Source organism: Aegilops tauschii, chromosome 2, assembly GCF_002575655.3.
Source record: "Aegilops tauschii subsp. strangulata cultivar AL8/78 chromosome 2, Aet v6.0, whole genome shotgun sequence".
Classification (NCBI taxonomy): domain Eukaryota; kingdom Viridiplantae; phylum Streptophyta; class Magnoliopsida; order Poales; family Poaceae; genus Aegilops; species Aegilops tauschii.
In genome coordinates, this window is record NC_053036.3 from 2,088,939 (window position 1) to 2,114,593 (window position 25,655).

At 43.0% G+C, this 25,655-nt stretch overlaps 2 protein-coding genes, 1 long non-coding RNA gene and 1 pseudogene across 4 annotated transcripts; 1 reads left to right on the plus strand and 3 right to left on the minus strand.

Moving 5' to 3' along the window:
* Window positions 1-2,282: 2,282 nt before the first annotated feature.
* Window positions 2,283-2,964, minus strand: LOC120974335 (uncharacterized). The gene is made up of 2 exons (XR_005769718.2): window positions 2,847-2,964; window positions 2,283-2,705 (listed from the first exon to the last, which is right to left on the minus strand). It is a non-coding gene; the product is annotated as an uncharacterized lncRNA (long non-coding RNA).
* A 719-nt stretch (window positions 2,965-3,683) lies between these two features.
* On the minus strand, window positions 3,684-7,667 carry LOC109736041 (uncharacterized; annotated as a pseudogene).
* Window positions 7,668-11,747: 4,080 nt separating this feature from the next.
* On the minus strand, window positions 11,748-13,565 carry LOC109736040 (uncharacterized). The gene has a single exon (XM_020295256.3). The coding sequence runs from the start codon at window positions 13,483-13,485 to the stop codon at window positions 12,268-12,270; it is 1,218 nt and encodes a 405-aa protein (XP_020150845.1). The 5' UTR covers window positions 13,486-13,565; the 3' UTR covers window positions 11,748-12,267.
* Window positions 13,566-17,081: 3,516 nt separating this feature from the next.
* LOC109736052 (disease resistance protein RGA2) lies at window positions 17,082-23,810 on the plus strand. 2 transcript variants are annotated; one of them, XM_020295270.4, is made up of 6 exons: window positions 17,082-17,388; window positions 17,488-17,938; window positions 18,032-21,913; window positions 22,028-22,115; window positions 22,729-22,957; window positions 23,047-23,810. In XM_020295270.4, exons 2-3 carry the CDS (start codon window positions 17,504-17,506, stop codon window positions 21,899-21,901), a joined length of 4,305 nt encoding a protein of 1,434 aa, XP_020150859.1. In that variant the 5' UTR covers window positions 17,082-17,388; window positions 17,488-17,503; the 3' UTR covers window positions 21,902-21,913; window positions 22,028-22,115; window positions 22,729-22,957; window positions 23,047-23,810. The 2 variants fall into 2 exon arrangements, with proteins under 2 accessions (XP_020150859.1, XP_020150860.1); XM_020295271.4 differs by having other exon boundaries at window positions 22,028-22,071.
* Window positions 23,811-25,655: the final 1,845 nt, after the last annotated feature.

Consider the following 25,655-nt stretch of genomic DNA (forward strand, 5'->3'; position numbering starts at 1 on the left):
TATTTTTTGATTTCGGCTTCCGCTTGAGGACAAGCGAGGTCTAAGCTTGGGGGAGTTGATACGTCCATTTTGCATCATGCTTTTATATCAATATTTATTGCATTATGGGCTGTTATTACACGTTATGTCACGATACTTATGGCTATTCTCTCTTATTTTACAAGGTTTACCATGAAGAGGGAGAATGCCGGCAGCCGGGATTCTGGGCTGGAAAAGGAGCAAATATTGGAAACCTATTCTGCACAGCTCCAAAAGTCCTGAAACTCCACGAAAGTCATTTTTTGAATTAATAAGAATTATTGAGCGAAGAAAATACCAGAGGGGGCCCACACCCTGGCCAGGAGGGTGGGGGGGCGCCCCCCCTACTAGGCGCGCCCCCCTGTCTCCTGGGGCCCCTGTTGGCCCTCCGGTGCCCATCTTCTGCTATATGAAGGCTTTTACCCTGGAAAAAATCATAAGCAAGCTCACGGGACGAAACTCCGCCGCCACGAGGCGGAACCTTGGCAGAACCAATCTAGGGCTCCGGGGGAGCTGTTCTGCCGGGGAAACTTCCCTCCGGGAGGGGGAAATCATCACCATCGTCATCACCAACGATCCTCTCATTGGGAGGGGGTCATTCTCCATCAACATCTTCACCAACACCATCTCCTCTCAAAACCCTAGTTCATCTCTTGTATCCAATCTTGTATCAAAACCACAAATTGGAACCTGTGGGTTGCTAGTAGTGTTGATTACTCCTTGTAGTTGATGCTAATTGGTTTACTTGGTGGAAGATCATATGTTCAGATCCTTAATGCATATTAATACTCCTCTGATCATGAACATGAATATGCTTTGTGAGTAGTTACGTTTGTTCCTGAGGACGTGGGTGAAGTCTTGCTATTAATAGTCATGTGAATTTGGTATTCGTTCGATATTTTGATGAGATGTATGTTGTCTCTCCTCTAGTGGTGTTATGTGAATGTCGACTACATGACACTTCACCATTATTTGGGCCTAGAGGAAGGCATTGGGAAGTAATAAGTAGATGATGGGTTGCTAGAGTGACAGAAGCTTAAACCCTAGTTTGTGCATTGCTTCGTAAGGGGCTGATTTGGATCCACTAGTTTCATGCTATGGTTAGGTTTACCTTAATACTTCTTTTGTAGTTGCGGATGCTTGCACTAGGGGTTAATCATAAGTGGGATGCTTGTTCAAGAAAGGGCAGTACCCAAGCACCGGTCCACCCACATATCAAATTATCAAAGTAACGAACGCGAATCATATGAGCGTGATGAAACTAGCTTGACGATAATTCCCATGTGTCATCGGGAGCGCTTTTCTCATTATAAAAATTTGTCCAGGCTTGTCCTTTGCTACAAAAAGGATTGGGCCACCTTGCTGCACTTTATTTACTTTCATTGCTTGTTACCCGTTACAAACTATGTTATCACAAAACTATCTGTTACCTACAATTTCAATGCTTGCAGAGAATACCTTACGGAAAACCGCTTGTCATTTCCTTTTGCTCCTTGTTGGGTTCGACACTCTTACTTATCGAAAGGACTACGATAGATTCCCTATACTTGTGGGTCATCATCTACTGCCTCACTCGGTGTGGAGATGTCCATGTGCTTTGCCTGTCGGAGCGTCCTCGTGGCCGGGGTGGACCAGACCCGAGCGCACTACAAGCCATGGTTGAGCCCTTGTTGTCCTCTTCCAGCCTTCCATTCTACTTTGCTAGTAGTTTTGCCAGACTATACGACATGGTGTCTGGTTACACTAGTGCCAGTCAGGTACTTGGGTTCAAACTTTTAGGTTGAGGAAGCACGTGCAGTTATACATGCAAGATTCATATACATGATCACAAGAAATGCGGTGTCTCGGCTCCGGCGAAAACCTGAAGATGTTGTTCATGTGTGAGCTCAAAAGGAAGCTTGTGGTGGTTGATTGAGGGGACACTTTAATGGTTGCAGATGGGAAAAATGCTAACGTGTTGCCGATGATCAGTCCCATTTGAATTAGAGCCCGTTCACATACGAGTCTGCTGACATTTTCCTTTGATATATATTGACGCTAATGATGCTACCATCTAATATTGATCCACCGGAGACGTTCTATGTCAGGCGGCGATGATTCTACCCGTCTGATCTAATCTTGATTCACCGGAAACATGTCACGGGATTGATTTAAACACAAAGAAAAATCTTAGAAGCGATAGATTGACCAAAATACAGTACCGATAATCAACATTCTTTATCATGAGCATGCCCACCAAACTGACAGTGTAAAATTAACAAAAATTGACCGGGCATCAATATTTGAGAAACTGAGTTATCGGCAATAATTGGTACAAAACATAAAGATTGATGCAACATGTCAAATCAAATTGCGACAACTAATGTATGAGATACTTCTATTCCAAATTATTTTTTCACACGATATCCATTAAGTCTCGGGCAAAATATAGGTAATTCAAATTGTACCTAATGAAGATGTGGGAAAGGGGGCGGGTAAAGGAGAGCGGGTCATTGTCATGGACACCATGTCAGCAGCAAAGGGTTTCAGACAATCTTTCTTGCACGCATCCATGGACGGATAGCACTCTTGATTGAGGAGACAACACAAGCAGACCCATCCAGCTTTGCACGGTCTATTGTTGACACAAAGCCCATACGGTAAATTGATCTTCTCATCATCCACGTCTTCTTCGCCGATGATCCGACCTATATATGGAACAACAAATGAATTAGGTGTGAAAGAATTAGCCATTGATATGGTAACTGATCATTTTGGACTGATAACCAAACAAGTAATAGGCAATGAAAGGTGAGAAAGAACTGGTAAATCTCTGTGGAACTGCATACATTGCACAGTAGGCGTGCAGCATAGGAGATGGAGAGATAGTAGCAAGCCTAGAGCGTAGATGTGAATCGTGTATTTGTCCATCATCTTCTGATGAAGTTTGAAAATGCTAGGAACAAGATATGCATGCTTGCTCTATCAACACACGGCCTGTATATAGAGAGAAGGGAGATCCGATGCAGAACCGATCAAGCAATAAAATAGTACCTATTAATTGGCCTGAAAAAACATATTGCAGCAATTAATAAGACATCTGAGCAATCAAAACATATTTCAGTTCTAAATAAGGCATGCCAACAATAAAGCAGATTTCAACACGTGATAAGCGATTTCATTATTAAAAACAGATTCCAACGTGACACTTAAGAAGACATTTCCGCAATAAAAAGTTCCAACACTTAATAGGACATTTATAGAAGAGATATTTCAACGATTAAAAACACTAAATGAGATATCAACACTTATTAGGATATTTCAACAATAAAAGCATATTTCAGCACTAAATAAGATATCCCAATTATAAAAATATATGTCAACATCTAATGAGAGGTTTCATCTTTTTAAAAGATTTCATCTTTTTAAAAGATTTCAGCAATTAATAAGACATTTCAACACTAACATAGATTTCAACATTAATGAGACAACACGAATAGATTTCGACACTTGAAAAACACATCCCGATAAATAATAACCATATGTCATCATTAAAATTGCCATCAAACAATTATTTGGTCAGAGGCATGAATACTGGATGGATAGACACCTGGTATTTAAGCTGACATAACACTAGAGTCAGTACTACTCGCTGTAAACAGGGAGCACAAGAAGAGAGCTACAGTTCAGCAAGTCAAAATGAGCTGCTGAATCGTTAATATTAGAGCACCCGCCTCGATCCTCTGTTGGTTGTTAAACATGTAACGATGAGATTTGTGCTTGATCATATGGAGGCCACGCATCATCCCTTTGCCTTTGCCGTGATTCTCGTTGCCAGAGCTGAGAGCTATTGTAGTTGCCATTGTCTTTGCCTTTGTCGTTGCTGCCATTCTCGTCATTGCCTTTGCCGGCGTTGCTGAACGTTACCTCCACACCGGTGAAGATGGCAAATTCCTTGCCGGGAAACATCTTGTTGGAGTCCTTGTCGAATTCCATGACATTCAAGAAGTCCACGACGATGAACCTGCCGGAACCGAGGACGACGACAATGGGCTCGCGCAACATGTTGGGCTGCCACTCCTCTGGCAGGCCATCACGCGCCCAGATCCGCATCTTCTCCGGCGGTGGCTCCTACGCTCCGGCGACGCCGGAGAGGTCAGCAACGCAGGGGAGGTTGTCGGTATTTAATTTCGAAAACAAAATAATTTCGGACATCACTGAAATATGCGAAATTTTGGAAATTTCACATATTTCTGAAATTATTTCATATTTTCATATTTCAAATTTCATTTGATTTTAATGAATTCTAACGTAATTTAAATTTATTTTAAAAGCAGTTTGAGTCGGCCTTGAAATTTCGGGGTTAAAAATATTTTGGGCCCCACTGAAATATACGAAATTTTGGAAATTTCACTGAAATTTTGTTGAAATTTTTAACCCCTGAGAAGAGATGCCAAACCAGAGTCCAAGCTCGGGGACGTAATCGGCCTTCCCATGGCAGGGCATGAGCCAGTCGCCAGCTTTGCTCCACTCACAAGTCGCGATGTGGAAGCAGTAGGTGCCGGCACCCTCAGCGCCTGCAAAGATGGAGAAGCACATGGTGTCTCCGACTAGGGCGTGGCCATGGACAAAGGCACCCTTGTGGTGGGTAATCCACGGCGGTAGTGGGAGGATGTCGCAGTGCCAGAACCTGTGAGATGCGGGGGACGGGCGGAACCCCTCCACACCAGGGCCTCAAACTGCGGCTGCTCCTCCGCCATGCATGTGCGGGTAGAGGAGGCCATCGATGATGTAAATGTCGCCGTTGTCTTCGCCGTCATGGAGGTGCAAGTCGGTGGGAGGGACGAAGATGGACATCGACTTCTTCTTGAGTCCATGGAGGCCTGGCAGGGTGTCGATGCAGCGGGTGCCATTGACGACGTCGAAGCACAGCATGCGGTTCCCACGGTCAGCCAAGACGACCTTGGTCTTCGAGGCGGTGGGCAGGAAATGAAGGGTCTGATGGTTCCCCATGTAGTAGTCCAGTTGCGGTGGCCTTATGGCCAGCTCGGTTTTTGGCGGGAAGATTTTTGGGTGCCGCCGCCTCCGCCGTCGCCAGATCTTGGGTGTTGCAGATCCTTCTTCTTCTCGTGTTGGGGGCACGGGCCTTGGCAGGCGTGAGCGTTGGCAGCACCTTGCCATGCCCATGCGCGGCCGCCTCTTGTGCCGTCGGGTGAAAAAAATTCATCTTGGAGAGGTCACTCCAATCGGCGTAGCAAATACATGCGTTTGTGGCCGTCATATATACAACCCGAGGTTCAGGATCCTCCGGAGTAGGAGAGATAGACAGCACTTGGAAGAAAACAAATGTACACATGAGATAAAAAGTTTGAGCTGAAAGTTTAATGCTTACCAAAGGCTTGCTTAACCTATTTATTTATTTATTAATATCATAAATACAATTTTATTTAAGTACAGATGATTGTGCTATCCATTGTTGCATTTTCTCAAGATTGTTGCATTTTATGCCTCCATCCAGATAAGATAAAATCGAACAAACAACTTGAAGAGTGCTTCCATGCTTACTCTCACTAGATAGAAAGAAAACTGACCGAGCCTAACATTTTCTTGAGGGCGAAACGAATGAAGCTTCAAAAAATAAACCACAATGAATGTGAACTTCCTAACATAACAGGTTCTATTTGACTAACATAACAGGTTGTGTGTGCTATGAAGGAAGAAAATCCAATGAGCAATTGGATCGATATTGTTGCTTCACTTTATTACTTCATAAGTGAATTAGGAGTAGATTTTATCTGTCCTGAACAAATGGACTGCTGATTTCTATAGGTAGCAGTAGGAAGCAAAGTTTTAAATAGCGCGCTAAGCCCTCTTAGCGGCGGACATCTTCTAAATGTATAGCGTGCTATTTAAAATATTTGTTCATGTGTTTGGACGAAAAACCCTTAGTACACGACCTCTTCTAAACGCTATAGCGGGTTATTTAAAACCATAAGTAGGATTAAGAAAAAAAATAGCACACTACAGCAAAATAGCGCCGAGCTCAAAATACGCTATTAGCGTACTATATCGCGCTACAGCGTGCTATTAGCAAGACATTTTACACTGATACATTTAGCGAGGCAATTCTCCATACGCTATAGCGTGCTATTAGCAATTTGTTCACTGAGTAGGATCGATGTTAACCAAAGCAGATAGATAAACCCAATAGCTACTAGCACAAGACAAGATCATGTACGTACGTATTGTATAGGAAGATGTGAATTACGCACATCCAAACGAAGCAGAGGACACACGTGCAAATCCAATGAGCAACACCAAAATCACGTACGCATCCGAAGCAGAGGATGAGGAAGGAAATTGAGATGGAGAAAGCACCTTAATGAAACGGGGAACGAACTGCGATCGGAGGAACGGTGATGACGGCGGTGGCTGGAACGGTCACGACGGCGGCTCTGGAAAGAGCTCGGTGAGTCTGATTTGGGGCTTTCGTTTTGCACACCTCCATCCACCTTGGGATCGGCCTATTTGATCTTTTTTTCCGCATCCCCTACGTAGGCCAAGCACACGGGTTCTTCTTTTCTATTTTATTTTTTCAATCTTTTTCAAATTCAAATTCTTTTTTTTAAATCATGCACTTTTCTTAGAACAACTTTTTAAATTTTTTCAAACACGTGAACATTTTCTCAAATCCATGAACGATTCTCAAACCAACAAATGTTATTCAATCCATTAAATTTTTTTAAAATCCACAAACTTTTTTTAGATTCGTGAACATTTTTATTTTTATAAAATTAGTGAATATTTTCAAATCTATCAACTTTTCCTAAGTTCATGAATCGTTTTCAAGTCCGCCAATTTTTTTCGAAATTTTCAGAACTTTATCCATATCCTATATTTTTAAAATTCATGCACTGTTTCCAAATTCATGACCTTTTTCGAACTCATGAACTTTTCCCAAGTTTGTGAACCTTTTTCAAATTTATGAACTTTTTCAAATCCACAAACATTTTACAAAAGATTGTGTACTTTTTTTCCAAATTTGTGATTGTTGAAATTTCGGGAACTTTTTCTCAGATTCACAAACTTTTCTCAAACTTGTGAACAATTTTCAAATTCATGACTTTTTATTTCAAATTCATGACCTTTTTCAAACATGTGTTCTGGTTTATCAAAGTGAAGGTTCAAAGATCAGCAGTCAAGCCCATTATCCGGCTAGTTACAAGATTGAGTACAAATGATAGAGATAGATAGTAGCAAAGTAGTACAACAAATAAAAGGAGAAATTGTGTAGAAGAACTCAGTAATAGAGAATAGACCCAATGGTCCATAGGTTCACTATTGGTATCTCACTCGAAAACAGACAAATGACATAGTAAATAAATTACAGTTGAGCAATTGACCGAATTCCAATATTTGTAACTATGCTCGTTCATGGCATAATATCATATAAGCATTACATCTGTGATAAGTAGACCGTTAATCTAACTGCATCTACTGCTAATACTCCACCCCCAAAATCGCTATCCAACATGCATCTCGAGGTATTAAGTTTGCAAGAAATAGAGTACCACAATAAGTAAGACGACATAATGTAGATAGGAAGGAGTCAATCAATAAGTTTGTTTTGTGTGTTGCATGCACGTACCGATTACCATGACCTTCACCATCTTCTTACTTGGTCACTAGCATTCACCTCAACTTCATTTGCTTCGCTAGTTGGTGGTTGGCTAGAAGCATTGGGGGATACACTAGGATTTGGGGAAAACCATGAACTAAGGTTCCACCTTGATGTTAAAATTGCCACAAAACAACAACGTTTTTACCAAAAAAGTTACGTATTACGGAGGAGATTACCTCAAGCAAAGAAGGGTGGGGAAGATCCACCGAAAAGACTTGCTGGTGTGATCAAAAGGGTCAAAAAGTCTAATCAAAGTCAAACCGTATTAATCTTTCTATTAAGGATTATAATATCTTCGGTCAAATGAATATTTCAGAAGAAGTCATGCCAGTATCAGGACTTCGTTCTGCATGGCCGTGGGGGCAAATGCCCCCCCCCCCCCCCCCGCCGCCAGCCGCCGATATTGCATGCCAGAAATTTTCTTCAAGATTAAGAGCAACATAGCTTTAGCTTTGTTAGAAAAATGGCATCCAAAAACTAATACATTCTCACCCTCATGTTGTGAGCGTACTATTACGCTCCTTGATATGTGTCAAATGGCTGGGCTCCCTTTGGAATTTGGATGGAGATTTGTACGAGGAATTTATTCCACTAGAACAACCATTAGACCCCTCCCTTTGCCTATTCCCTGACTTCCTGTCAGATCTATTATCCGCTCATGACCAGCTTGCCAAGAATAATGGTGGTCATGTGACTTTCCACACCCGGTGTGATCATTTTCACAACCAGGGAAACCACTTCGTTCATTTAAAGTCTTTTCAAGAGGTTCACGGTTATCTTCCTGCATTTACTTTGCTCTGATTGGCGGAGGACCTTACAGTCGCTCCAGTTTCCTTATAATGGCGTCCTATATCACTCTAGGGCATTGAATTTCATTATCTCTGCCATCCCTTTGTTCTATATATTTTCCCTTTGTCGAATCAGCACACATGCTATAGGATTAGGGGATGGCACATCCATTTTATCATTGGCTGGATGTGGATTTATTTAAGTAAAATGTTTGGCAAAAATGCAAGAGTGAATAAGTTTTCAATTGCTAAACTTTCCCGAGGGAAATTATCTATGGTGGGAATTATGTTCAAGATTCCACATGATTTTAGCCCTGAAAAGGCACATGCTTTCTTCAAGGACTATAATAATATTGCATGGTACCCACCAAAATTGTCCAATAATTAGCGCAGGGTGGCTACAAAAAGCATTCACTATTTCCATCCGATGTGGGATGTTGCCATGGAGAAGGTATAATTATGACGATGACTTGTGCATTGTTGAGCCGTATCATCCTGATTGGGTTGCTTGACAATTCAAATTAGATCAGCATGTACCATATACCCCATTGCACAATTTATACACAATAGATGATACAAGTATTGCTTATGCATATTGGTGGCGTTTCTTGCGCTTGAACCCAAAGCAGCGCCACTATATTCCCAACAAAACTTGGGTGGGAAAATCCTCGGTGGCATGGAAAAACTGGTGGAACGCTTTCATCCACCCATTCAATAGTGTCTTTGGCCAGCTTCGTCAAGGCAATACGATGGGCGAGACTCTTATGAGAAGAGTTTACCAAATATGTATAGAATGGGGAGAAACATATTTTTCCTCGTAAAATTTTAGATGAAGATCTTGTTATAGTAAAGAAGGTGTGTGTTGAATGGCAAGAGAGCTATTGAGGCAAGAGAATTACCTGGATGGATATCTTAGGAAGTTACCTTGATGTAAAAAATGCCACCAAACAACGACGTTTTACCAAAAACAAAGTTAGGTGTTTTGGAGGAGATTACCTCAAGCAATGAAGGGTGGGGAAGATCCAACAAAAAGAGTTGCCGGTGTGACATAAAGGGCTAGATTCAAAAACAATCTAATCAAGGTCAAATCATATTAATCTTTTGGTTAAGGAATATAATATCTTCGGTCAAATAAAGATTTCAGAAGAGGTCATGCACGTATCAGGACTTCGTTCTGCATCTCCGTGGGAGCAGATGCCCCCCCCCCCCCCCCCCCCAATATTGCATGCCAGAAATTTTCCCGAATATTAAGAGCAACATACTTTGTTAGAAAAATGGGATCCAAAAACCAATACGTTCTCACTCTCATGCGGTGAGATTACTATTACGCTCCTTGATATGTGTCAAATGGCTGGGATCCCTTTGGATGGAGATTTGTACAAGGAAATTTATTCCACTTGAACAACCATTAGGCCCCTCCCTTCGCCTATTCCCTGACTTCCTGTCAGATCTATTATCCGCTCATGACCAGCTTGCCAAGAATAATGGTGGTCAGGTGACTTTCCAGACCTGGTGTGATCATTTTCACAACCAGGGAAACCACTTCGTTCCTTTAAAGTATCTTCGTGAGGTAAGCTTGTATATTCCTGCATTTAATTTGCTCTCATTGGCGGAGGACCTTACATTCACGCTAGTTTCCTTGTAATGGCGTCCTAGATCACTCCAAGGCACCGAATTTCATTAGCTCTGCCAGCCCTTTGTTTTATATATTTTTCTTTGTCGAATCAACACCCATCCTATAGGACCCTGCTATAGGATTAGGGGATGGCACGTCCATTTTATTATTGGTTGGATGGGGGTTTATTTAAGTAAAATGTTTGGCAAAAGAGCAAGATTGGATAAGCTTTCAATTTCTATACTTTACCTAGGGAAATTATCTATGGTGGGAATTATTTTCAAGATTCCACATGATTTTATCCCTGAAAAGGCACATGCTTTCTTCAAGGACTATAATAATATTGCATGGTACCCACCAAATTTGTCCAATAACTAGCGCAGGTCGGCTACAAAAAGCATTCACTATTTCCATCCGACGTGGGATGCTGCCATGGAGAAGGTCTAATTATGACGATGACTTGTGCATTGTTGAGCCGTATCATCCCGATCGGGTTGCTTGACAATTCAGATTAGATCAGCATGTACCATATACCCCATTGCACAGTTTATACACAATAGATGACACAAGTATTACTTATGCATATTGGTGGCCTTTCTTGCGCTCGACCCAAAGCAACCCCACTATATTCCCAACAGAACTTGGGTGGGAAACTCTTCGGTGGCATGGACAAACTGGTGGAACACTTTCATCCAACCATTCACTCGTGTTTTTGGCCAGCTTCGTCAAGGCAATACGATGGGCGAGACTCCTATGAGGAGAGTTTACCAAATATGTATAGAATGGGGAGAATCATATTTTTCCTCATAAAATTTTAGACGAGGATCTTGTTATAGTAAATAAGGTGGGTGCTGAACGGCAAGAGGAGTATCTTGCAACTATTGATGCAAGAGAAATACTTGGAAGGATATCTTAGGAAGTTACCTCTCGGACAACAATGCTTCGCCAAATTTGTTGCAACGAGTAAGCGATTGGACGAGACCGAAATGCACCACTCACCGTGCTCGATCCCTTCCTGTCCTCAGCCAACCTTCCGTTCGATCCCGCCACTAGCTTTGTCCGGTCGTATGACATTGTGTCGGGCCATAGTAGCGCGAAGAACTTGGTCTTCTACCAGGGCAACCTATACCAAATATGGAGGAACCCGGGTTACACGGTCACTCTGCTGCTGCCAGAAGGCGGTCGCTATCGTGTAAGGGATGATGAAATATTCGTTGTCAAATATTATCCATAGCGGGGGGCTACACGGTGTTTTTCTTGAGGAATTATGTGGTATTGATGTACACCGAAGGCGTCCCAAAACTCAAGGGTGACTACCTATACTGGATCGACGGGAGGGGTACGTAGGGACCGACGCATGGTCTTCGACATGGCAACTAGGAAGTCTACACCTTGCCTTCCTACCATGGCTAGTGATGTCGTTCCAGGGCAAGCACGGTCTGCTGGTACTTTCTGAGCAACAAGCAGGTAGCAAATAACAATTACAGAAATGCATGAAGAAAGAGTTTAATCAAAACCAAAGTCAGGGTCATCGTTGAACGCGCATAAGACAATGCATGAGAAAGAACAATGGCGAGTTGGACACATTGATGGAAGCGATGTTTGTCATGCATGAGAAAGAACCTGGTGTGAAGGCCCTCAAGATCTGGTGGAGTGCAATTGCTTTTCGTGGCCAATAGTCCGTTCTATTTTTTTCCCTTTTTGTGCCCAATAGTTCCTTCTATTTTTTGTGGCTTGGTAAAATAATTTGCATGTGTAAGTTGTTGGTTTGTAGTCCATATCATTTTTTCCGTTTGGCCACTAGTTAATCATATATCCTTTTTGTGGCCAATAGTTCCTTCTATTTTTTTGCTATTTGTGGCCAATAGTTCGTTCTATTTTTTTGCTTTTTGTGGCCAATAGTTCGTTCAGCTGGGTTTGGGTCGTTTGGTTTCGGCGTACGTTTGATTTTGACTCCAAAAAAAGAAACGCTCTCCGATCTGTTAATCACGGTCTCAAGGCTGGTGTGCATTGCGCTCCATCTTCTTCCATCGCCAGCTTTTACAATATACAGTACGTTTCATACGACAACATGGATTATTTAAGCTAAATTAACACTATATATAGTTAGTCAGTACTAGCTGTAAACGGGGAGCAGAAACAGAGAGCAGCCACGATAGCAAATTAAGTCCCAGAGTGAATGCCATTCAGAGCACCGCCTCGATCCTCTGTTGGTTGCTAAACATGTAACGGCGGGATTTGTGCTTGATCATGCGGAGGCCACGCATCGTCCCTTTGCTTTCGCCGTTGCTGTACGCTACCTCCATACCGGTGAAGAGGGCGAATTCCTTGACGGATTCCATCTCGTTCCATTCCTTGTTGAATTTCATGGCATCCAAGAAGTCGACGACGATGAACCTGCCGGAACCGAGGCTGACGGCAATGGGCTGGCGCAAGCTCTTCGGCTGCCACTCCTCTGGCAGGTCATCACGGTTCCAGATCCGCATCTTGTCCGGCGACAGCTCCTCCCCTCCGACGATGCCCGAGAGGTCGGCAGCGCAGGGGAGGTTGTTTGAGACGCCAAACCAGAGTCCAAGCTCAGGGACGTAATCCGCCTTGCCATTGAAGGGCATGAGCCAGTTGCCAGCTTTGCTCCACTCGCGAGTCGCGATGTGGAAGCAGTAGGTGCCGGCACCCTCGGCGCCACAAATGGAGAAGCAGATGCTGCCGCCGACGAGGACGTGACCAAAGACCATGGCGTGCTCGTGGTGGCTGATCCACGGCGGCAGAGGGAGGATGTCGCAGTGCCAGAACCTGCTAGATATGGCCGACCGTTTGAACCCCCTCCACACCAGGGCCTCGAACTGCGGCCGCACCTCCGCCTTGTCCGGATGGAGGAGGCCATCGATGATGTAGAGGTCGCCCGTGTCATCCCCGTCAGGGAGGTGTGAGTCTGTCGGAGGGACGGAGATGGCCATCGGCATCTTCTTGACCCCGTGGAGGCATGGCAGGGTATCGATGTAGCTGCAGCTATTGGCGACGTTGAAGCGTAGCATGCGGTTCCCGCGGTCGCCCAAGACGACCTTGCTCTCGGAGGCGGTGGGGAAGAAATGGACGAAGCGATGGGAGTCGAGGCAGGGGGAGAGTTGCGGTGGCCCCATGAGCAGCTCGGGTTTTGGCGGAACGATCTTGGGCGCCGCCGCGTCCGCCGTCGCCAGATCTTGGGTGTTGCAGATCCTTCGCCTGTTGGTGGCACGGGCCTTGGCGGGCGTCAGTGTTGGCAGCACCTTGCCATGCACGGCCGCCTCTTCTGCTGTCCGGTGAAAAAAGTCCATCTTGGGGAGGTCCAAGCGCCGAAGCAAATACAGGCGTCTGTGCCCGTCATACAGCCCCAGGTTCAAGAACCGTCGCATGCCGCCGCTCATAATCGCCGACTCTCTGACGATCTAGTTAGTATGATCCTTCTTGATCTCCTGGGAGGGTGATAAGGAAAAAAAAACATCAAGCTGAAGCAAGTTGATTGATGCAGGCAGGGTGATCTACCGGCGGCGAACCTGCCATAGGTTAGAAGGTACAGCTATATATACATCCATGCACGAGCTGCCATTGTAACAAATTCTGTGTTGAAAATGGTATCGATCCAATGGCATTGTGCTACCGCAAACCTATTGGTTGATGTACAGTATATTTTAAGATGGTATTTATTTATGCCTCTAGAGGAAATTGAAGAAAGAACCTACTCCCTCCGTTCTGATTTACTCGCCGTGGTTTTAGTTCAGTAAATCAGAATGGAGGGAGTACTATGGTTGCTTCACTGGAAGAAAACTGACAGACCCTACCAGTTTCTTCAGGACGAAACGAATGAAGCTTCAAAAAATAAACCATGACTAACAAATCCAATGAACAAATCGATCACTGTACGTACTTCCTAAGTGAATTAGGAGTGGATTATTTGTGTAATGATTTCTAGCAGTAGGATCGGAAAAATAAACCCAAAAGCTATTGTATTGTATACTATATATATAGTAGTGGAGGAAGGGGGCACAAGGAATCACGTACCTACAGAAATCGGAAAAAAAATGAGATGCCGCCGTGCACCTTGATGAAACGTACGGGGAACGGACGGCACGGCGGTCGGCAGCGGTGGCTGGAACGGTGACGACGGCGGCTGGGACGGCGGTTCAGTTCGGTGGTCGACGACCCCAGGCGGTTAGAGCTAGGTTTTTCGCGGTAGATTTCTTTTACTTTTTTTTTAGGTAAGGGGATTTCTTTTACTGTATGTATATGTAGGCTTGACCACATGGGCCGAAAAATTGCTAAGCCGCTGGACATTTTGGTGCGCAAGCCCAAGCCAGTGGAGCTAATCTGCCCAGCCAATGCGCTCGCACCAGGGTTCCTCAGCCCACCTGTACTGTGTTAAAAAAAGTCAATGCGCTCACACCATTAAAAAAAGGTATATTTTTTCTTTTTCATAAAACCCGACAGACATATTTATGCTATTAATTTGCAGATTATTAATTTACTGATAATAAAGTATATTAATGTAATGATAATTTACAGAAAAAATATTTGTGCATACTTCTATTTCAAAATGTCATGTAATCAAAATATAGTTAACTTTTTTTGTAAAATGATCATAAAATTCAAAATAATGTTGACATATTTAAAAAATGTTCTTATAATTTACAAAGTTGTTCGCGTATCGTTTCAAATGTTCATGTCATTTTAAAATCTTCACTTATATAATTTAAAAATGTTGAGGTATTTTCAAAGTGCTAATTAGTTTCCTACAAGTATACTATGTTTTAAAAAAAACACATATTTTTAAGGTTTATGTTACTGAGAAATCATGAAAAGTGGTTACATTTTAAAACAATATTCACATAATTCTAAAAACATGCAAATATTATAATGAGATATTCATTTTAACTTATAATTTTTTTGTATATTTTATCAAAACCATGTATTTATAAAAAAATTAAAAAAGCTAAAAAGGAAGAGTGAAAAAGGACATAATAAATAGCTAAAAGCGAAAAATAGAAGAAGAAAAACCCAGTGAAAACATTGAAATGGTTATGAATGGATGTATATAGAGAGACAATGTGTCGGAAATACGTTGGTGCTCCCAGGAGCGCGCGCTCCTGCACGCGAAAAAACTATTTCAAAGTGTAAAAAAGTTCCAAACAAAAATTTGGCGCATACATCTCGATATTATATGTGTGCACGTCAAGTTTCGAAGAAAACCGACATTTTTTCTGGCTTGTCTAAAAAAGACAAAAGGATGTCTTGTGAAAAGCATTTTTTAACACCGGATTTTTGTCTTTTTCACCCGCGACACATAAGTTGTCGTTTTTCGCGAAACAACTTTGTGAGTATGTACAATATCGAGATGTACGTCCCAAATTTTTGTTTGAAATTTTTTGACATTTCAAAACATGTTTAAAACACATTTCGAAAATCAGGAGCACGCGCTCCGGGGAGCACCAACGCCGTTCTCGACAATGTGTACTCTTTCTAGGGTTTACAAAACCAAACTGGGTAATCTATTTTTTCTTCAGAAATACTAAGATTAGCCATATTTTCATTTCAATTTAATTCCATTCCATTCATGTGGTTAGTAAATTTTGCTGCCTTAGCAGCATTCTCGTTTTAATTCAATGTCATTTCGTTCCGTGTGAGCCTGGAACCAAACTATTGGCTAGTAAATATTTGTTCGAGTAGGCATATTTTTTTTTTAACATTTAACGTCTTAACCTGAACCGACAGGACACACGCCTTGTTGGAGCACTATTGGATGGTAAATGATTGCCGGATTAGCCAAATTTTGTTTTAATTTATACCATTTTCTTTCTCATGCCAATCCTGAACCGAACCGACATGACATATGCCTTGCCATAGGACTATTGGCTGGTAAATGTTTGCCGGATTAGCTACATTTTATTAGTTTATAAATTTTCTATTCTCGCCGTACCAACAAGAGAAGCACCCTTCCCTCTTGGAATGACGGGAGGGGGATTGTCCGAAGCGAAAACTCCATAACCTTTGCCATGGCCTCCATTCCTACAGAAACCCTAGGCCTAATAACCACCACTACTCCACCCACTGCCACACCATTGTTGTCGTGCCGGCCTTGGGCAGACATGCCAGTGGACCTCCTCCTCCGCGTCGGCGATTTCCTTGATGAACTCAAGTGCTACTCCAGTGCTTGGGGCGCCTGCGCAGGTTGGCGTCACGTGCTTGTGCCGCCGACCCTGCCGTTGCCCGTCGTCCCTAACAGTGACGCCAGTCATCGCCCCGCCCCTGCATCGCCTCCTCTGTTGATTCGCTCCCAACACGTTGCTCCTTCAACCTTAGGCCAGTTCCTTTGGGTGGGTGTTGTTGGGTCGGCTCCGACAATGGGTGGCTCGCCCATCTCTCCCAGGACTACCACCTAGATACTCCCATCAGCTTGCTCAGCCTCCTCAACCCCATCATTGGCGCCAATATCTGCTTGACGAAGCTCACATGCGTGAGCAAGATGGTCTCGAAGGTTCTGTTTGCGCCCAACCCCTTGAGGCATGACTTCATGGCCATCACCATGTTGGACGGCGGAAAAAAATTGCGTGTATTTGTATATGTATAGGCATCGGGCGGCCTCTTTTTCAAAATATGCCTATCATGCACTTTGTTATGAGGTATCGGACAATTCCGGGCGTCCTTGTGTTAGAGGAGGTGTACCGAAGCAAAAATGCCTCAAATATTCTTAGATGAACAATGCTAATTTAAACTATGTAATATGTATATGCTGGAATAGGGGGCGGGAGGTTGATTCCCTTTGTATACGGGTAGAGAGCACTGTAGAGTTGGCTTCTTCGTATGCTGAATAGAAGAAAACATATACGTACTACTAGAGTTGGCTTCTTGGTATTGAAATATGTGCCTCCCCTGCCCTGCCTCGTGTCACCGACTTGCGGCCCCCAGGGCCGTTTAATGGAAAAAAAACGAAAAAAAGTATTTTAGGGGAAGGAATTTTACGGAAACTGAGAACACCATGGAATTACCACGGCAAGATTTTTACAGGGACTATTAATATTGGAGTTGCTAGCCCTTGACTGGGTCGCGGGCCCACTCGTCAGGAAGACTAGTCAAGTTTCACTGAACGTCTGAAACCAACTTCAGATCTCTTCTTCTTCTTCTTCTTGAGACGTTCAGATCTGAGAACCCGTTGCTGCTGCTCAGATCTGAGCTACGCCGCACCGCACGGCCGTCTCCGCTCTCTCGCTCTGCGGTCGGCCCTCCTCGCCGGTGGCAGGCAGAGCTGCGCCTCCCCTCCTCGCGTGTTCGCCTAGGTACGTACCAATCTCCTCTCCTCTTGTCGCGGCAAGCTAGCAGTTGACTTTCTTTGTATGAATTACCACCAACGAAATCATCTTGGTTCGTGGATGCAGGTCTTGGCCACTGAGGATGGACGCGGATGCGCTCCTCAGCGCGGCGCAATGGGAGGTGTCCAAGGCGCTAGCCCCCGTCGCGAATGGCGTTCTGGAGGCTTGGGCGGCCACCAGGGGCCTTGATCACAACATCGACGCCATAAGGACGGAACTGCTGCTCGTGAAGGCCACGCTCGAAAATGCTGCACGCAAGGACCTTGGCGGCTCGGCCATGGAGATGATGCTGGAGAGGCTGCGGGTCTCGGCACACACTGCCCAAGACTTGCTGGACGAGCTGGACTACTTCCGCATCCAAGGCACGTACTATGCTGCCGACCTTTCCGCCTTCGTATCAGCCCGCCACACCGCCAAAGGTGTCAGCAAACTCTTCAACTGTTGCCGTTGGCACAGTACTAAGCGTCGGCAGATGCCACGCAGCGATTCCTCCTCGGCTCCAGACGTCAATCAGGAGGTCAGTGGATGCATGTCCAACCTCTGTAAACTTCTCCCTTGTTCGTCTTCCCCTGATCCACATGTTCCTGATGAAGATTTTGGCGATGTGCAGGAAACACCACAACTTATGTTTGATAGGGTTCATTTCTCTCGTATGATGAAGGAAGTTGTAGAGAAACTGAATCTGATGCGTAAGGATATTAACGGCGTTCTACAGAGTCGTGACACTAGAAGTCTCCCCAACATTGCCCAAAATCGTCCTATCAGCAAAGGTCAAGTTGATGAGCCAAACCTGTATGGGAGGGACCGTATCATGGATAGCATCATACGTGACATCTTCTATGGTCAATACTGTGATAAGGCGGGTCTAACTGTGCTTCTGGTTCTTGGTCCGGGGGGGATTGGGAAGACAACTCTGATACAACATATATATTGCGACGAAAGGATGCAGCAGAATTTTGAAGTCATGATTTGGATATGTGTGTCGGTCAATTTCAATCTGGATAAGGTGCTAGAACACATTAGAACATGTACCCCTGAAGTTCGATATGAAAGAAGGGGCAGTACAACTGAAGAGCTGATTGAAGAAAGATTGAGATCTAAAAGGTTCTTACTTGTATTGGATGATATGTGGCAGTTTACTGATGTGGATGACTGGAAAAAACTATTGTTGATACTTGGCAAGTCACAACCGGAGGGTTCCGTGATTCTAGTCACAACTCGGTTTCAAGCAATAGCACAGAAGGTTAAAACAACTGGCCACTCAATAAAGTTGAACGGCTTAGAAACTGAAGCTTTTAGACGGTTATTCTTTGCATTTGTCTTTGGCGATGAGGGATGTCCAAGGGATAAAAATTTTCTGCTTGAGACTGGAGATAAGATAATTGAAAAACTAAAGGGCTCCCCTCTTGCAGCAAAAACGGCTGGTAGATTACTCTATAAAGGCCTTAATTTGCATCATTGGAAAAGGGTCTTAGAAAGCAAAGGATGGGAGAAGGAGAATGCTGACAATGATATTATGCCTACCTTGAAGCTTAGCTATGACTTTCTCCCTTTTCATCTGCAACAATGTTTTGCCTGTTCTGCATTGTTTCCTGAAGATTATCATTTCAGAAGTGATGAGCTGATCAATCTATGGATCGGACTAGATATTTTGATACCTAGCGGACAAAACCAAACATTTGAAGACATAGGTCTGAGCAATTTAAATGAGTTAGTCATGCATGGATTTTTCAAACAAGAGGAAATTGATGATGGTTCGTATTATTTTATGCACCTAATGCATGATTTGGCATTGAAGGTTGCGTCTCATGATTATCTTAGTTTACGTCTTCATAGTGTTGGATCAGTAGAGATTCAGTCAACCACCCGTCACTTGTCTATAAGCACAGATGATTTAGGTAAATATGATGCAGTGTCTGGTAGAAGATTAAAGAGTGAACTAGAAGAACTGAAGACAAAATTTAAGGTTGAAGATTTGCAAACATTGATGTTATTTGGAGAAATGGATGAAGGTTTTGTCAAGATATTTGGTGACTTTTTTCGGGAAGCAAACGCTCTTCGTATTCTTCGTTTGCCCAACATGCTTTGTCCGGTGGAGTCCATGATATATAACTTCTCAAGACTTCTCCACCTACGATACCTATCTCTTGGAACAGAGGAGACGCAGATGCATATACCACTTAGCATCTCTAAATTTTATCATTTAAAGATTCTAGATCTTGAGTTGTGGGATGGCCGTCGTGATTTGCCCGAAGACATTAGCAACCTTGCAAAATTGTGCCATTTTTATGTCCCAAGTGATGACCAGCTTCATTTTGATATTTATAATGTGGGAAAACTTAAACTCTTGGAAGAGTTAAAGGTATTTCAAGTCAACAAAAAAAGTGAAGGGTTTGAACCAAAGCAACTAGAGCACTTGACCATGCTAAGGGAGCTTGGCATGTACAACCTTGAGAAGATATATACAGTAGAAGAAGCAGCTCAAGCAAAATTGATGGAGAAAACATACTTGAGGAGGTTAACATTGGACTGGGATAGTAAGCGATCTAGTGTTGAGCCTGGTGTGGAAGCAGCGGTTCTTGATAGCCTTAAACCACATGGAGATCTTCAAGTGTTGTGCATTAGAGGGCATGGAGGCCCTTCTTGTCCAACATGGCTGGGTGATGAGTTTGCTGTTGAAGCTCTACATTATCTTTGTCTCGTTGGTGTTTCTTGGGAGGTTCTTCCTTCTGTAGGGAAGACGCGGAATCTTCGTAAACTGGTATTGAAGCATATTGCCACAGTGAAAGAGTTTGTTATAGAGCAAAGCTTTCGCTGGCTAATCTGGTTTGAACTTGTTGGCTTGGAAAGTTTGGAAAAATGGGTACCATCATCAGACGCTCATCATATATTTCCCCTTTTGCAAGTACTGATTATTAGAGACTGCCCTAAGCTCTTGGAGTTCCCATTTTCAAACCACATTGTTTACCGGCCAGATCAAGACTGGGACATAGATTGGTTTCCCAGACTGCAAGAGCTTGAGATACAGAACTGTCCAGAATTATCTTTAGTGCCTCCTATCCCCTGGACGGAAACTCTATGTTCTGTGAGTATAAGGGGTGCAATGCTACTTGATAAGTTAGTATACTCAAATTCATCGGATGGAGTAAGATTGGATATTGTTGGAAAGGATGATCTGGGCAGTTTAGATCAGGTGCTAGCATTCAAGAACTTAACACAGCTTGAGGAGCTGTCACTCCTGCAATGTCCACCTCTAGAGTTAAAGCACCTTGTGCTGCTAACCTCACTGAAGAGATTAATTGCAGAGAGTTCAGATGCTCTGATTGAGTCATTAAGAGGTCAGGGTGATGTCGAATGGCAGCTTCCTATTGAGCATATTGAGATCCAGGAGTTATGTGATAATAGTGGGAAGGAGTTGACAGAGCTCCTCACCCACCTCCCATGGCTCTCTGAATTGAAAATAATAGAGTGTGGAAAGATTACACATCTGGCTGTGGGAGTGGATCAGCAAGAAATGACATCAGCAGCATCAGAGGCGGAGAAAAATGAAAAACCAGAAGCAACAGAGTGGGAGAAAGAAGATGGGGTGCTGCAGTTCCCTGCCCATCTCTCCTACAGATTAAGGGAGTTGGTCATCTCCCACTGCCCAGAGTTGGTCCTGGTGGCTCCGCCAACTCTTCTTCCTGATGGAGGGGGAGGACTCCAAGCCCTGCAATACCTAGAGAGATTGAAACTAAAGGAAACCCCCAAGTTTGTATCCGCCTACTTATTTGCCTCACCTTCCTGTCACCTTTTCCCATCCTCCCTGCAATTCCTCGAGCTTAATGGGGTGGAAGGCATGGGAACAGTAGAGCCCCTCTCAAACCTCACTTCCCTCACGCTACTGGAATTGAGGAACTGTGGAGAGGATCTAAGATGCAAGGGCCTGGGGCCTCTCCTTACCGCAAGGGGACAGCTCAGTGCACTAATCGTCTATGGCAGCCCAAGATTCTTTGCTGGCTGGGATCCCAATCCCAGGCGGTTGCTGCAGGATGAAGAAGGAGATCAGCAGCTGGAACTACTTTCCTACCCAAGTTCATCTAATCTGCAGAAGCTCTGGACAGATGGCGTCGTGGGACTCCTTGCCATGCCCATCTGCAGTTTCCTGTCTTCCTCCCTCACCCAGCTGCAACTTTCTGGGTCCAAAGATATGGAGCGCTTCAGCAACAAGCACGAGGATGCCCTTCACCTCCTTGCTTCCCTCCAGGAACTCGAATTTTTCGGTTTCGACAAGCTTCAGCACCTCCCTGCAGGGCTGCACAAGCTTACCAACCTCAATGAGTTACAGGTCAGCAAGTGCCCGTCCGTCCGGTCACTGCCTGAGGATGGCCTCCCCAGCTCACTGCAAAAGCTAGATGTCTGGGACTGTGGCAACGAGAAGCTAATACAACAGTGCAGGGGGTTAGTGGGAACTATCCCAAAAGCCAGACTGGAATTTTAGGACTGACCGAAGGTAATGCCAACTACGATCTCCTTTGCTCCCATTACATGACCAGATCTCACTGTTACCTTGTTTTTTTTTCCCTGCATATAATCTGAGCAGTGTTTGTTTCCCTTTTCTTTGCAGGAGTGAACTAAGATCCTATGGTTGCTTCATATCTGTGGCCTATGGTACAACTTTGGATATCAGCAGTGCACCAGTAGCAGGCCTGAAGGTACATCACTTGTTTGTGCCGAAATAGTGAAGTGTGTAATATATTATAGTTGAGGTAATGTATCGCAGGGCATGTGTGGTTTCTGGAAGTGCAAAATCCCTATGAGTTGCATGATTGAAAACCTACTTATAATTAGCACTAGCTTAGTATGTTTTTCCATCTCAGTATAAAGATTACTTGCCCCTTTCACTTCTAATTTTCATTGTCAGCTCTATCCATGAAGGGGATTCCTAGTTGTCAGGGATCCTCCTTGAGAAAATTATCTGTGTTTATGACAACTGACCTGCTTCGTGCATGAATGAACTGCAAAGGGCATGCTTGATTTTTTAAAGATGCACGGGAGAGAAGAAAGCTGTTATTTTATCAAATGTTGGTTCATATAGTTAGAGCATTCATAACTATGCCTTGAAAACACACTGTCTCAATTAGTTTGTCCTAACACACTGTTTGTGCTGCTGTTCTTCTTGTGATATGTATTTATAGAAACCATGAGATTCTTATAGGAGTCACAGTTCATGTTGTAAGTACATGAGGTGATTCTTGGTTACAAATCAGTGATGAATATTTTCAATACTGATGTTCTTATGAGAGCCTCAATTGCATTCTGTGTCAGACGCTTGGTGAAGAAAACACACAAGGGAGAATTTCAAGTTGAGGTGGAAGAAACTGACAATGTTATTCCGGTACAAGCTGGGCCTGGGGGCGATTCACTTTCTAATGTTCCATCAGAACCTATTATTGCAGTTCAAACCAAATCTGATGATAAAACAAGTGAACAGTGCATTTGTGTCAGTTGAATTACAACATGTGCAGTTGCCACTCATAGAATGCTGTGCTGCTCTGTAAGTTGCTGAACTGACTAGAAATCCTACATAGTATGACATTTCACAAATTCAGTTTTCTCATATTGTTTCTCATTTATCATTTGCAGAACTTGTGGAATATTGTTATCTTGGTGAAAAAAAATCGCCGGATGAGGCACCTTTTGGAACACTGGAACCAACTTCCACGGGGATTGAACCCTGGCAAACGGGGCTGAAACCTTTTTCAGTTGATCCACAATATTGGCTATAGTAGGCCTTTTCAGTCGGCCGGCTTCCACACGTCTTGGTGCTAATCGTCCTGTGATGTTTGTGTTGACATTGTGGCCTTTTTCTGAGTTTTCGTGTACCATGATGAAGGTAAAGATGAAGCTGAAGGAAATCAATCTGGTTTGTAAGACCAATTCCACGCAGGGTGGATTGCAGGTTTTCCTTTCCCTGCACGCTTCGACCTGCTGTGAACTCACGGGTTTCGTTTCAATGAAACCAGGTGCAACGCCCCTGTTTCTATAGAATACGGAAACCAAGCCTTATTAATTGAGCAAAGCAAGGGTCAACTGCCAGCTTCTGGATCTCAACCCCTCTTAATAGTATTGTTTTGTCATATACTTAACTAGCAGGGTCACCCGCGCATTGGTGCGGCTAGATTTACTGTGCATTTTACTACTCTAGTTTTTAGGTATTATTGTATGATTTGCAGTTATTGGCTTGGTATTAGACAAACAGTCGAAAGAATAGAAAATAGGATACCAACATTGCATCACACCGAAGTTATTTCGCCAATGGGTGAAATGTCATTCACCTTAATTTACTTCTACACAATTGTATTTTGAAAAAAAAAATTGTATTTTACTCCTTACAATCTGTTCCTTTATTTCCAGTTTTTCCATTAACTTGCATCTTTTTACACATTCTAAATGACTTGTTGCTCCAGACCTTATTTTTGAAGTCCCAACATTATTTTCCTTTTGTTCATAAAATGTGTTAACCACTTATATATCACTATTCTTCTTCAACATTGTGAATGTCTTGTATGGGATTATGATACATTCATACACTATTTAGTTCTTCTGAATCTAATACTTATCTATCGTTTGTAGTTCCTGAGTGATACTTTTTTTTGCGTGCCGTGATACTCTTTAGGGTCAGTCTCGGATGTTACTCTCATAGATTCATACACTATTTGATTCTTCTGAATTTAATACTTATCCACTGTTGGCAATCAACACCAGACTTCCATCACTATGTACTTCAAAATTACCATTTTAGTTCTTATTCTACACTTCAGTATAGGTTGACTGGTATATGTAAATCAAATAGCTTTGCTTACAAAAGTTATTTTTATATATGACAGGGTAAAATTCAGTTTGCTATATTTTATTTATTAAAATAGATTCATATTTTTCATCTAAAATATTTTATTTAGGTATATTGCATGTGAGAATATTGGAAAATTCTTTTGGATCCCGGGTCCATGGAGCCTAGGTTTTTGAAAAATACAGATATCATATCTTTTTAAGTTTCAAAAGAATATGAAAAGACTTACACATGAACCTAGGAATGTATACTACTCTTCCCAAATTTTAATGATAAAATGCGTTGTGGTTCAAGGTACACACAAAAAATAAACTGAAAATCTTGTCTTTCTAGCACATGCACTATTCACTATTAAAAATTTGATTTTTTATACAGTTCACACCAAATAGTATTTTATCGATGTAATATACATGTCAATGTTCATATGTATTGCTGCAATCTGGAAAAAATATATGATTTTTGTATTTTTCAAAACAGGGCTCCATGGAGCTCGAGTGATAAATTCACTCCAAAATTGATACGTACTCCCTCCGTCCCATAATATAAAAGCGTTTTTTACACTACATTAGTGTCAAAAACGCTTTTATATTGTGAGACGGAGGGAGTACAATATAATTTTCCCTATTTCCATAAGCTATATATATATATGAAGCTGATGCTCAAGAAATTGTCATATACAAAGGATGAATCAGAAGCACGTTTAGTAATTGCTGGCGTAATTTTGTAAATTGATGCATGCATGCATGCATGCCATTCAAGCATGGTGCTTAACATATCATGCATGAATTTGGCTGGCGTGAGAGAATACGTATTCCTCCTGGATTCTTCCGTCGAGTCGTCCGTGTAGAACGAAAAGAGTATGTATCCTTGCGTGACGTGTCTGCCTAGGTCTTCTTTCTAACCGTTAAGTAACTGAGAAGACTCTTTCGCGACCACGCGTTCCAACGCGCGATCCACTTTGTGCCACCCCAAACAAGTTTTGACTGTGTTGAATCCCTTTCCAAATCAATCTCGAGTAGTTTCCATGTATTCACATGGCGGACCCACCTACTGATTTCAGGATCGATGCATGCACCTAATATTCCATCAGTCCATGCATCTAATATTCTACGATCCCCTGACTTTCCATCTCACAATTAATGCCCCCTTGATTTTAACTTGGGTGGGGGCCTCATTTTCTTGATCATGAATTAATGCGCCCTGATGAACTTTCTTAATCAGGAACAGCCACCCCCGGTCAGAATTCGAGCGCTGCAACGCTACCCAGCCGTGTCCTAAGCTAATATTTGAAAATCTCAACCGTTCAAAATCTGAAATTTATAATGGTTAATCTTAGCCGTTCGTTTTCTATCATTTTAATAATGTAATAGATAGATAGATAGATAGATAGATAGATAGATAG

What these genes read in the sequence shown, in the direction of transcription:
- LOC109736040 (XM_020295256.3), bottom strand. Translation starts at nt 13,485, where the DNA reads ATGAGCGGCGGCATGCGACGGTTCTTGAACCTGGGGCTGTATGACGGG.
- LOC109736052 (XM_020295270.4), top strand. Translation starts at nt 17,504, where the DNA reads ATGGACGCGGATGCGCTCCTCAGCGCGGCGCAATGGGAGGTGTCCAAG. An exon ending in CTCCAGACGTCAATCAGGAG is followed by an intron (nt 17,939 to 18,031) that starts GTCAGTGGATGC and finishes GGCGATGTGCAG; the next exon opens with GAAACACCACAACTTATGTT.